Below are 14,098 nucleotides of genomic sequence, written 5' to 3'. Positions count from 1 at the left end.
TTACGTATATAAACAGTGTCTTGTGGCTCTGGGACTCATGTGGACCCCACATAGTTTTGTGGGCCCCACATATGATACCTATATTATTATTATCTTATTATGTATTTCGACAAATTATGTCTGTCAAAACACTATATTATGTATATATACTTATTTACGTGTACAAATAGTGTCTATCCTGTTTATCCTATGAAATTCCATTTTGACCAGGCCGACCTCCAGGGAGCGACTGAGCCGCAATGGTCTCTGAGCACTCGCTAAGACAAGGTCTTTCTTAGGCATCAAACATGGAATCAAGGATCCTACAGAAAAACACTTCTGTATTGATATTAACTTAATGACTATTTTTATTATTTTATTATTATTGTACTTTAATCATATATATATATATATATATATATATATTTGGGTCATCACAGTTCAGCTCTATATCTGAGGGCGTATGAAATTGCTGGCCATGTTTGGCAAGAGTGTCCGGCTCTATATCCGAGGGCGTAAGCCACCGAAGGGTGTGGATCCACCAGTTTAGCGCCAATACGATGCCATGTGATTTTGGGACTAGCCATGTGCTGGTGGCGCAATGTTTCACAGGTTGGCTACAGGCCAACGCCGTATGTTGCAGGCCAGCTTCAAGCTGAAGGGTGTGACGACATCAAGATTGCTGATCATGTGTGCGTGCGTGTATGCACTGTTGTGAAATTAGTACTGGAACTGCATTTAACTGTATATGTGTTGCGTCATGATAACACTCAAATGTCACACACCAATATAACCTGCATTCTTCCTTACTGAGAGGTGTCTCACCCCTGCTGTACATACATATTTTTCAGGTCCTTTGAGTAACCAAAACTAGCGTCCTTGTGTCAGGAGCGTAGTGACCGATGTACTGCGGGTAGCACTTGGGTAAGTGTTAGGACTTATGTTTTGTGGGTTTCTATTTTGAGATATGTTGGGCACCCTGTTGTATGTTGTATGATAAAGCCTTGTTTCTACTCTTGTATAGACTCTGGTATGGTACCATGTATGTATAGAATGACCTTTTTCCGCTGCGTATATTCTATTGTGTTTGAATGTGTATAGGGTGCCTGGGAACCCCACGGGGTCAGACCCTCATCCTTTGTACTGTATCTTTGGATAGTTTGTATGATACAGTGATAGGTTAGATTACATTTTCACCTCTAGGTCTCATTTCCGGGTTCAGAGCGTGATACTACAATCAGATGCAGCTTTTCATTTTTTTGTATTTTTTTGTATTTTTTTGTATTTTTTTTTATTATTTGAACATATGAGATTCATGTATAAAACATTCAGAATTTTTATAATGTATTTTCATTTGATTTTGAATTAGAATTTTTAATAATTTATGAATTTTTTTAATAATCATGGTTATCTATGCGAAAATGTAATTACAAATTTTCACAGGAATTAATGATTAAAAAAATATTAATTTTAAATTATTACGGTTTGAAAACCGTCACTAATAATTATCTATAGATTTTAGTGAAGGATCAAAACCATCACTAATACTATACTATTAGTGACGAATTTTGATCCTTCCCTAAAGGGCAAGTATTAGTGACGGTTTTGATCCTTCACTAAAGCCCAACTATTAGGGACGAATTTAAAACTGTCACTAATACTATACTATTAGTGATGAATTTCGATCCTTCACTAAAGGCCAAGTATTAGTGACGGTTTCGATCCTTCACTAATACTCTACTATTAGTGACGGTTTCAGTATTCGTCACTAATAGTACAGTATTAGTGACTGTTTTGATCATTCACTAATACTACACTATTAGTGATGGTTTTGAAATTTGTCACTAATACCATACTATTAGTGACAATTTTGTGCCGAACCAATATAGAATTTATAGTGACGATATAGGGGTTTAGTGATGATTTCAAAATTCGTCACTAATAATTAGTAGTAACGGCAGATATAACAACTAATTTAAAACCGTCACTAATACTTATAAATTCGTCACTAATACTATTAGTGATAGTTTTGTGATTATTAGTGACGGTTTTGATCCATCGCTAATAACCTTATTTTGTAGTAGTAGTGGATTACTTGGCTCGTCAAAGCGAGGGAGGCAACACAAGGAGATATTTTGTAGGTGATGTGTTGCCGCGTAAAATGAGAGGTCTAATTTGTATGGATAAGATGAGTATTCCAAACTTTCATTTTTAATTGACATCATTTGGTTCTCCTATGTTTTCCTTGAATTTTTTATTTTGTAGGTATCTGTCATCAGTTTGCAGGTATTTTTTTTTTGTTTGTGTTTGTGTTTGTTTTGCTTTGATTAATATGGTCTTGTTTAGTTTGTTTGGGTTTGGTTTTGACCCTTGTTCTGTTAGATTTGTTTTGGTCTTGTTGCTGGAGATGGTTTTTGTAAATCCCTTGTGGCTCTTTTGTAACCACGGTTTTCCTTCGCCATACATGAGGGCTATCAATAAATTCGGGATTTTCGTTTAAAAAAAAATTTATTAGTGACTGTTTTAATAACCGTTACTAAAAGCGTAACAGTAGTGACGGTTTATTGATCGTCACTAATAGTGTCATATTAGTGATAGTTATTAAACTGTCACTAATTCTTGGACTTTAGTGACGAATTTGAGCCGAGAATTTGTATAATTTATTGTGAGGATGGTAGGCTATTAGTGACGATTTTTTTTTCCGTCACTAATACTCCACTATTAGTGACGGTTTGTATTATTCGTCACTAATAAGTATTTGTCACTGTAGATATGATGGTTAATTTAAAATCGTCACTAATACTGATCAAACCGTGACTAATACTATTAGTGATGGTTTTTTTTATTATTATTAGTGACGGTTTAAAACTGTCACTAATAGTCCTCTTTTTTGTAGTGTAAAGAGTCATAGAAAGACAATTTATGCATGGCTAATAGATAAGATAATAGGATGCTCAATACTATTTGTTTTTTAAGTATGTAAATTTTTTAATTATATTAATATCATTTATAAATAGATAAGGTACAAAACACATGGAATTTCTTACACATTTAAGTGTCTTGTTAATGGACCAAAGAATCATGTCATATCATATTCAGGTTATATCATTAATGGACTACATACTTGTCCATACAAGGGTATCAAGTGTTCATGATGAAATTTGTTGAATCAATATACAACCTCAATTTCTTGGAACAAAGTCATAAAAAGCTTAAAGGACATGAGATGTACTCCAAGGGATCTATTTGGTGCTTAAGTTAGGAACCAAGAAGTAAGGATGGATAGGAAACAGCATAAAAGATGTGTTATAGTTGTCTTACCTCCCTTCGAAATGCCTTTTTATAATGAAAAACTTGCTTGGAATTTAATACTAAGGCGTCTTTAATTTGAAGGAGTTATACCCCTTCATTTCCCTTCTTTACTCAAGAGTTACATGCCTTTTATTTACCCCCCTTAATTACTTTGAGTTAGCCCATTGTTTGTCTAGATCTCCTTTTGTCTTTTTGTCATGAATATTTCATCCTACATAAGTTCCCCACCACTCCCAAAGTCTCAAAAAGCACATTCAAGTTTAGGAACATTTATTTTTTTTCACATTATTTTTTACTCAATTATTGATTATAAGTAATCATCTATCAATTATAAGTCAAGTTCATTTGTTACTTATATAAGCAAAGCTCATCTATTGGTTATGAGTAAAGATCATATGTCTTTATGAGTAAAGCTCATTTGTTAGTTATGAGTGTAGTTCATCTCTCAATTTACTAGAAGGATTTGTCTATCATTTACGAATAGATATCTCATCATTAGGGGGTTTATTTAGAGTTTACTTGCATCTTCTTCATTTCTCTATAGTTTTATAGAAACGCTCTCCTTAGGTTTCTATTACATAAAGCGCGTAGATCTTGTGAAGGTGAGTGGAAGCTAGCTAACAGCAATACAATAGATGATTAATACGATTAACTAACACTAAAATTAAAGGCATCATCACTATGACAGTGCCCACAAAAACCATAAAATGACTCCCCGCGATCATCAAATTTCAAGTGTGAAGTGCATTTGCCATGGTGTGGGTAAACTACCCTGTTTTTTTTTTCCAATAAATTGATGTAGGACATGCATTTTCCTTATACATACAAATTCGTTATTAATTATTTAAAAAAAAAAAAAAGGAAAAGTAGTCATCACAGGGTGATAGAGACAGACAGCTCGTTGGCAAGGTAGGTGTAGCTGGCTTTTACCATGACTCCCTAATTTCCGTTTCCCAGAGCCTTATGTTACGTGACAATCTAGACCACCTGGAATCCACAAGCCATATCAGAAACTCCCCCGCCCTTTAATAAAGATATACTATATATTTAAAAAACAAATATAATAAAATATAAATGGTAAAGAGGAAATAAAGGTCGATGGAGAGATAGAGAGCTTTCTCTGGCTATAGACCTATGGTCGTTGGACCTCCTTGGAGGAGACAAATAGAGGTTACAGGAGTGACTTAGATGTCATGATTTTGACAAGACCTTGTCTTTCCCATCATACACACTCTCACATAGAGACTAATATCTATATATATATATATATATATATATAGGGCTGCTACTGGCCCTAGACTCGCCTATACAATGCTTGCCATTCTTCTTCTCCATTCTCACTTTTCCCCTTTTCCACATTAATCATGATCCCCACATAAGATATTGTTACTTTAATATTTCCTGTACTCCCAGAAGATCCTCCTCCTCGCTAGCTATAACTTCGCCACACCCATTTATATTATTCTCATTTGCCAATTCAACCAATCCGTCTCCATGCATGAGAGAGAAAGCACTAGAGAGAGGGAGTGAGGGGGGAGTCCGGTCCAGTTGTATCTTTTTTCTTTTTTCTTTTTGTTGGTGTCGATTAAAACATTCCAGTTGTATCTTGTTGCTTTTGAGGAATGTGTTTTTTGTTTTTTGTTTTAATTTTTATGAGCTCAAGATTGATCACTTAGTTCGAGAGGTAGTGGGGGATACTGCATAATGCATGCATGCATGCATGCATGGAGATGCATGGAAGGGGAGAAAGAATCCACGTCATCATCTGGGGAGGCGGGACGTAGTCCACGTGGAACGTGGGATTAATTAGTGGAAGTGATTATTTACATTTCGTCGGGTAGGGAGCGAGGGAGGGAGATACGATCACGATCGATCTGCTGCCTTGGAAAAGGGTAGTCAAGGTGGGACCCACCAAATCCAACGAGCCACAAAACATCATGATTAAACCAGGTAGCTAAATATATAGGTAGCCAGGCAGCGAGCGATCAAAGCATGCAACAAACATTAATTAATAATTTAATTCAAATTTAATATATTTGGACTGAGCCCAATTGTCAAGATGGGGTTGTAGGGATGATTAAGCAAATCCCAGAGTTGCCATTAAAAACAGTACACCCCAGATCCTTGTTCTTATTACCTAAGACTTTATTGACACTATGCCACCCACCCTCCACCTCCTCCTCCATTCCAAACTCCCTCCTCTCCCAGCGCGTGTGAAAACCTACTCCACGTATATTCAGAACCATACAATGAGTAGAATTAAATTATTCAGTCCAATTACAGAGAAACTATATATTTTATAAAGTTATTAGATACGTATATTATTGTATTTAGAAGGTAACCCATTAATTTGGAGGAGTTTTATTATGTTATAAAAACAAAATTAATTAAAGGAGTGTGGGTCACGTGGTAGGAACGTGCGCGGGGGTGGGGATGGTAGTGTAAAATGACATTAGTAAAATATAGCTAGGGAGGGAGGGAGTGGGGTATTGGGTAAAACGAAGTAGTAGTGGTGTTGTAGTTTTGGAGTTTACAAAGCGAATGGAGAGCATCTTTTGGAAAGCGGTGGTCGTCCCATTTGTCGAATTGAAACTCTCAACAGTGATGACTCCAATCTCAAGGCGATCTGATTCTCTCTCTCTCTCTCTCTCTCATGGTTTTAATTTTTTTGGGGTTGTTTTGAATCTTTCGATCGAATCGATCGATATTCCAGAGGAGTTTGTTTGGTTGCATGAGGTTTGGCGAGGGATGATGGGGGTTGTATGTGCGTGGGGTCCCTCTTTTGCTGTTTTGCTGTTTTTTCTCCATCACCCCCCACCTTTCTTGTTTAATAAAAAATATTTGAGGGATGTTTGTTTGGTCATATACTGTTCAATTCCTGGTAGCGTGCGACTGTATGTGTTCTAAACCCTTTTCCTTTTTTTGTTTTGGGGTTTTTGAAGTTTCCATCTTTGACCATGGGGGATCGAAAGGCAGGCAAAGAGGAGAGGTGTTGCTTTGATGATTGCGGAGTATCTTGTTTGGATACCTTTATCTCTCTTTACGCTTTTTATATATCTAATCTATCCATAGTAAATTATCTATATGTCACGAAAAATAACAATAAACAAATAAATAAATTTTAATAAAATAAAATAAAATAAAAAAGAGAAGGGAATTCAAGCAGGGAGAATTAATGGGGAGATCAGTGATTAGTGATGGGATGGAGGAGTTTGGGGCGGGGATTAACGCGGGAATTGAAGTTGTTGGAGTTTGTATAGATGATGATGATGATGATGAGGAGGAGGAGGAGGAGGAGAGGCATGAGCAGATAAATATGGGTGATGGCCTGATGGGCGGAGGATCCAGATCCATATTTGGTTTGGAATGGTGTATGGGTCAATTGGGCCTTCGCGGGGTTCAGGTTCACGTGACGTATATTCCAGGGCCAGTGCAGGCCAGGGTACGGCCACTGCCTGTGACCATGCTTGGGAACTGCTTGTTTGGAACCACTCTTTTTTTCTTCTTAGAAAAACAATTACAGAAAAAATTATAATTATCCGAATTTTTTTATTGGACAAAATATCTCAAAGCTGTTACTTTTTTCTAATTCGACCGTTCCCATTTAAAATCATAGTTATAAAACTGAGTTTAATAAATTATATTTTGTTTTAAAATTTTAAAAAATTAAAATCAAATCATATTTTAAATTTGAAACGTACTACGATCGTCCAACTAATTATAAACAACCAACTCTCTACTGAAAAGTTCCTAAGTTTTTAGTTTAAAATTTTTAAAATTTATTTATTGCTCCTCTCATTGTGTCATAAAAACAATTTTCCTTTTACGAGGCGTGAGAACCCCAATTAGTGTTTAGTTAAATCAAGTGAAATTTCTGTAATTTTTTTTTAATAATAATATCATTAAACCTTGCATTCGGCTCTCCATGCTTTCCTCCCCCACTCGCGCAAGGGAGCGTGAAATGCACGACACAAAAGCCTACTCCGTCATGACTCGAGTTGGAGCGTGGGCGAAACGTGCCGTAGAAGGCGAGGGGAGCGAAGGGAGGAGGGTATTCCATTTTCCTTGGGAGGGTGGCAGTGGCAGGAGGGGGGGAAGGCCGAGCAGAGATACGGATGCGGACAGGGAGGTCTGCATGTAATGTAAGCAAATAAGAGAGAGAGAGAGAGAGAGGACTACTACTGTTACTATTACACCTCGTGATCGGAGAAGGCAGGTCCATGGAAGACTGTTCCCGGTAGTCACGTGGGTTCTTTTGACCACCCTACGACCAGCCACCCCCCCATCTGCTCTCTCTCCCCCTTACCGGTTACCACTGCCGCCACCCAGCCCCCCCAATCGTTGTTAGGGGCACCCCAACAGCCCCGACCCTCATACTATATATATAACAAGAAACCAGTCAATCACATCGGTTAACACCAAAAACAAACAGTAGAACTCCAGAGGGAGAGAGGATTACACTTGCCCGTTAATGAGGGGATATCAGTTACAACCTCTTGCCCCCCGCTCATTCATTCACCCACGCACTGATTAGTGCTTGCTGCCTCATCGCTCGTACGTCCAACTAGCAGCTAATTTCCAATACACTGCCTTCTCTCTCTCTCTCTCTACAGGCATGATACAGCAGCTAGCTCTGGTGTAGTACTTCTGGGGTCCATCTCTTCTGTTTAATTATATACAAATATATATACCTCTATTTATCCACCTCTACTTTCTAGCATACGTATGCATAGTTCTCCCTTTCCATTCCGCGACAACGTCCCACTGCAGATGCTATGCTGACCGGTATTTCGCCATTTTATTAGCCTAATTGTAAAAGCTACCAGACAACACCCTCCCTCCCCTCACGTACTCCATTATATATATATATCTATAATATATCTATTCCTCTGCCCTCTATCTATATTCCACGTCTATCTCAGTAGTAGTACAGCTGATCATTCAAACCTTATATAATTACCTTTCTCACAAACCTCTCATACCACATTATCAGTTCTCACTGTTCACTCGTACTCCCTCCATCATCATCTTCTTCGTCACCTTCTTATATCTTCATCAGTCGATCCCTCTTTATCAACTACTGTAAACTCACCTCCCCATTGATGCCCTCTCCTCATTCCCTTCATCCCAATACCTCCATATCCCTCTTTCATTTTTTTCTCATCTCCCTTCAATTAATTCTTTTTCCATCTCCCAGCGGCTTCTTCATCCTAAGCATTAACATTCTTTTTCATGTTCATCTGATTGGGTGATCTTATTCACGCTTACATACGACAGAGAGAGAGAGGGGGAGAGATGATGCAAAGGTGCAATAGCGGTTCGGGGGGGAACATGGTGGGTCCATGCACATGTGGTGTGTTCCACAGTCAAAGTAGCAGCTGCTGCAGCAACTCCTTCTCCATGCTATTCTCAGTGCCCAATAATCAAACCTATCCTTTTGATATTAATCATGAAGCCGACCACATGTACCCCTTCTCCTATTCCCCTTCTTCCTCTTCCCACGTGGATTGCACCCTCTCCCTCGGTACCCCTTCCACCCGTCTTACCACCACCACTGATCACGAAAACATCAATGCAGCAGCAGCCGACAGGCGCGGCCACGAACGACGTCTTCCCGGCCGTACTTCCTCCTACATCCCCAACTTCTGCTGGGATATTTTGCAGTCCAAGCACTCGTCACCCTCCTCCCCCGCCGCTGGCGCACACAGTCAGAAGAGCAGCAGCCGAGGCGGCAGCCATACCGCCAACTCTTCGGCCAACGATCCCCTTCTGGCCCGCCGCTGCGCCAACTGCGACACCACCTCTACCCCGCTTTGGAGGAACGGACCCAGAGGCCCAAAGGTCGATCTACATTCATCTTCATTATTATATTAATTTATTAGTATTATTTTTATTGTTTTTTGTTCATCACGATGAGCTTGGATTATCCAACGCGTTAATCTCTCCAATCCCGCGGAACTACAAGGTGTCACCTTGGGATTATAATTTATTAATTAATTAACCTTAATTAAGTCCTTACTTCGCTATTAATTAATTAATTAACGTTACAGTTTTCACCATTTGAAAAAAAAAACAAAACAACAACTCATGTCAAACTGGCAGTACGTCTTTTTTCTTTTCAAATTGTTTCTTATTTGTGTTATTTATGGGATTAATCAATTGTAACATGTTGATTTAATAATTGAATTTATGGAATAATTGCAGTCGCTATGTAATGCATGTGGGATTCGATTCAAGAAGGAAGAGAGGAGGGCGGCGGCCACGAGCAGCAACGGGAGTGGCAGTGCAGGCGCTGGCGGAGTTGCATCGGGAATGATGGAGGCGCAGTATCATCCTAATAATGGCAACTCCTCGTCGTGGGCTCAGTACTACAACTCTCAGCAGGCCCACGAAAAGTCAGTCCCCAACATGGGCCACGAGTTCAGGTTCATTAACAACGACGACGACGACGACAGGGACTCACCTTACCTCTCATGGCGTCTTAACGTTGCCGACAGGACCGCCCTCGTCCACGACTTCACCCGATGATGATCCATCAACGGACGGCCAAGATCGCTCGTGCTATGATCATGATCTAATTCTTTTTCTTTTAATGCTTTCTTTAATTAATTTCCTGCATTTTAATTAGATGGGTGGAGAGAAAATCGATAATCCTATGCCATTCCACGGTGCTTTTCTTTAGCACTGATCTTTTATTTTTGTTTTTTCTTTTTATTTATCAGTTCATATTATAGCGTTCATCTCTTTTTTTTATTTTCTTTTTTATAAAAAATTTATTGGTAGTACGAACGTTATGGTTTGCTTGACTCAGTTATTGTATGAATGGAAGCCGCCTGAGACTTTGGGACTTGAAATTTTAGTACGTACACATAATTTATTTTCAATTACATATTTTCCCTCATTCCTTGATTTGAGTATGGAACCCCAAATATGAAAATGACAAAACTTAAGGGGGGGAGGGGGGGGGGGAGGCGCTTTTGATATTATTATCAAAAATAATAAAAAAAATTAAAATTAAAAATCAGAAATAAAGATTAAAAATTAGAAATCATTAACTTATTTGATTAATATTTATAAAATTAATATAATTTTAAAAAAAATTATTTTCGTTTTAAAATCAAATGATATTATAAAAATATGATTAAACTAATAAAATTGCAAAATAATATACATTAAGAAATGCTGAAACAAAAATAAAAATTATTATAATTATTTTACTCTTATATTTTTTGAATTTACTTTATAATAAAATTCTTTTGTACATGAAATTGAAAATTAGTCAAAATATTTTGTAATTGGTTTTATTATTATTCTTTTTTTAAAGTTTATGTATAGTTTTATTTTAATTATATTTAACTTCACACAATCATTTTATTTTTATTTTTATTTTAAAATATATAAATAATGAATAATTTAATCCGAAAGGACTATTTCTTGGTATGAAAATTTCTGACAAATAAATTTTGATTTTTAAATTTTTTTTTTACAAACAACAAAAAATTAAAAAAAAAAAAAGAAATAGAAAACTAGTAACATAAACAAAACACATTTCTATAATTTATATCTTCATTCTATAGAAACACAAATTAAAAAATAGCAATAATATCAAATGGGTCTTTAATTCCCTTTAATATAAGTGACTCATTCTTACATAAGAATGAACATAGATTTATGACTAAATTTCTCACATATGTATTGTTCTCAATGCAAAATCACACTCATAATCCTTCTTTAGATACTCATAAATTTCAAAAATAAAAAAATTATTTGATATTAAAAGTGCAAATATGTTTATAATTGTGTCAAAACTTACAAACCGAGATCCGAGATCAAAGTCTCAACAAGGATGATGACCCTAAAAATTATTTTTTTGAGTGCTTTAATTGTTTCAAGGGTTCAATGAAGTTACCGCTAACCTTTTATTTGCTTAATTGTAATAAGTTCACATAATTACTACCGATCAATTAGTCTCGCAGCTAGTTTAGGTTTAGGGAACTAAAATTTGTGATCTACATTATTAGGCAAAGTAAAAGTCCTAGAAACTGTACTAACTAAACAAAATGACAATAACTAAGTGTAGGAAAAAAAATTATATTTTCTATTATTTTTAAATATTTTTTTATTTTTTGAACTTTCAATTCAATAATAACCAAAATAATAGTGAAAAAATAATGACAATAATAATAATAATAATGTTAATAATTATACTAATAATATTATTAGTTAGTTGTAATGTTAGTGGGAACAACAAGTTTGCCAATAATAATGACAATAATGACAATATCTTAGTAATTCACTATTCACACACATCTTCATCAAGGAAAACAAGCTATTTAAATAATTTTTTTAAAGGAAAGAATCAAATAAATAAATAAATATATATATAACAAATAAAGGCTGTCAGTCAAAAGTAAATATAGGCAAGAATCAATTAGAACTCACCCCCCAGGGGTTGCTCTAGTAGCAAGGCGACTTGCTTTCTCCTGGCAAGTCCGGGGTTCGAGTGTTGTAGATGGATGTAGTTTCTGCTATTAAAGACATGGTGGACCTAGTCTGTGTTGGATGGCTGTTGTTGAGCCATGCGAGATTAAACTCTGACTTTACATGGCAAAAAAGAGTGGGTCGAGGGCCTCCTCTAGATTCCAAAGTTGGTGCCCCTCAAGAAGGTCCGAAGGATCAGCTTGAGGCTGGAGTCTCTTAGTTATCAAAAAATAAATAAAAAAGAATCAATTAGAACTCTACCAACCCAAAAATAAAAAAAATAAATGAAAAAAAAGAAACCAAGGGACCAAAGCATTAACCAATAGAACAAATCATAAATAACATGACGAAAGATGGTTGCAGAAGCAATTTGGCCCAATTCTACATGGGCCATGCAAACATTGGTGTTCTGGCTTGTAATGCCCGCATATTTCTACCATTATATATATATACTAGAAATTCACAATCATATAATACACATATGTAGCGGAAACATAACATCGAAGCTAGAATACAATACTAGAGTTCTAGTGCTACCATATATACATAATTCGCTCTCCAAAATATTACTACAAATCCAAGTGTACAGAACATCTCTACCTACAAAAATAACCCTCACCAGTACTTACTTTCAAAACTATCTATGCCCCTCCCTGGAGCACTAGGCACGATCCTCCCGATATCCTAAATTGTTAGAATAAATATCGAGGGTGAGACACCTCTCCGTAAGACGGGATAGGTTATTATCAGTATGTGGCAACATGAATTTTAATATAATAAACACATTTATTTAATCAATAATTCAACTGAGAAAATGTTTAAAATTGTACTCTTATATATATATATATATATATATATATATAATTGATGAAACGGTCTTTTCTCAAAACATGTACAAGCTCAGTAAAATGTCTCCATGTAAATAACAACACATATTCCATTAAAAACCTACCCTGTAGGGTATCACTAGCTAATGTCATGCTTCCTCTCTTGACAGGGTTGTGTGGCCCGAAGGCAAGACTTAACTAAGGCTGGCCACCACCAAGTTAAGTCAACTTCCATATATATATTTGTTGTACAATTGGCCTACCACGTAGGCCCAATCAACTGTCAACACCTATACTACCATCCCAGGTTAGTGTGGTTGCATTCACTCCTTTAATACTGCAGCTACGATACCGTGCTCTTTACATCAATCATCCACCAGGATTCTTAATTCATATATATTTCCATTTACACAGTGTTATATAATATCAATATGACAAACACCTCATATCCTGCCAACGTTATATTGGTATATATATAACGACGAATATAACGAACTCCTCATATCCTCCCAATGTTATATTCAACCAACAATATAACGAACTCCTCATATCCTGCCAATGTTACATTGTGGTTCAAATAAAATCATAAACATGCAATATAACAAACTCCTCATATCCTGCCAACGTTATATTGCAGTTTTCCATAATATTCACAAAATCAAATAATATAACAAACTCCTCATTTCCTACCAATGTTATATTGTCATTTTCATATCCAACAATATAACGAACTCCTCATATCTTGCCAACGTTATATTGTTGTTTTCATAACAACAGTACAAAATCCCATTTTTCATAAATCAACAAACAGTTAGATAAATCGCATCTCGTATAAAATTCATCATTCTCAATTCTAGTATAAATCAGCAACTAGTAAATCATATCTCAGTATAAAACCACCACTCTCAATTTCAGTATAAATCAACAATCTTTTAAAACACATTGTTGACCTTATAAGTCACGCCCGATTTTTATAATGACAAATACCTATTATATTTAATGCACGTTTGAGGTTATGTGCAATTATTCTAATTGGAAGATCATAATGATAGCACAAAGAGAGATTGGAGTTGAAGACCCAATACATATGTTGTATTTCATTTTATTACTATCTAAAGGGCCTGTAATAGTAAATAGGGCTTGGTTTGTAATAATTGCATGCATCACCTGCATGATGTGATGAGTAAAAAGGAACTAGAAATAACCCTAGGACACTCACTCATGCATTTATATGTTTGGTCATTTGATTAGGGTGTTTGCACAAATTGAAAACAACTAAAATGTATGAAAATTACATGTTCGGTCGATCGTACTCCCATGTTCAAAATGCCCTCGATCAATCGAACTAGGACCGGGTCAACAAGTTAACCACAACCCAGTCAACCGAACTCACTTAGTTCATTTGAACCCGATCGACCGAACCCCCTAGGAGTCAACTTAATTGACATTTTGGTCGACCAAGTATAAATTGCATATCAACGTCCTAGTCGACCGAGTTC

General features: G+C 36.3%; 1 protein-coding gene across 1 annotated transcript; it reads left to right on the top strand.

The window, feature by feature from the left end:
- Positions 1–7,701: 7,701 nt before the first annotated feature.
- Positions 7,702–10,044, top strand: LOC131160365 (GATA transcription factor 19). The gene is made up of 2 exons (XM_058115990.1): positions 7,702–9,132; positions 9,496–10,044. Exons 1-2 carry the CDS (start codon positions 8,587–8,589, stop codon positions 9,817–9,819), a joined length of 870 nt encoding a protein of 289 aa, XP_057971973.1. The 5' UTR covers positions 7,702–8,586; the 3' UTR covers positions 9,820–10,044.
- The last annotated feature ends 4,054 nt before the right edge of the window (positions 10,045–14,098 follow it).

Source organism: Malania oleifera, chromosome 1 (assembly GCF_029873635.1).
Source record: "Malania oleifera isolate guangnan ecotype guangnan chromosome 1, ASM2987363v1, whole genome shotgun sequence".
Taxonomy (NCBI): domain Eukaryota; kingdom Viridiplantae; phylum Streptophyta; class Magnoliopsida; order Santalales; family Ximeniaceae; genus Malania; species Malania oleifera.
This window is presented reverse-complemented; position numbering and strand designations above follow the sequence as displayed.

Bases quoted from the DNA above. Each gene is read 5' to 3' on its own strand.
- LOC131160365 (XM_058115990.1), top strand. From the start codon at position 8,587: ATGATGCAAAGGTGCAATAGCGGTTCGGGGGGGAACATGGTGGGTCCA. The intron at 9,133-9,495 runs GTCGATCTACAT...GAATAATTGCAG, and splicing joins ACGGACCCAGAGGCCCAAAG to TCGCTATGTAATGCATGTGG.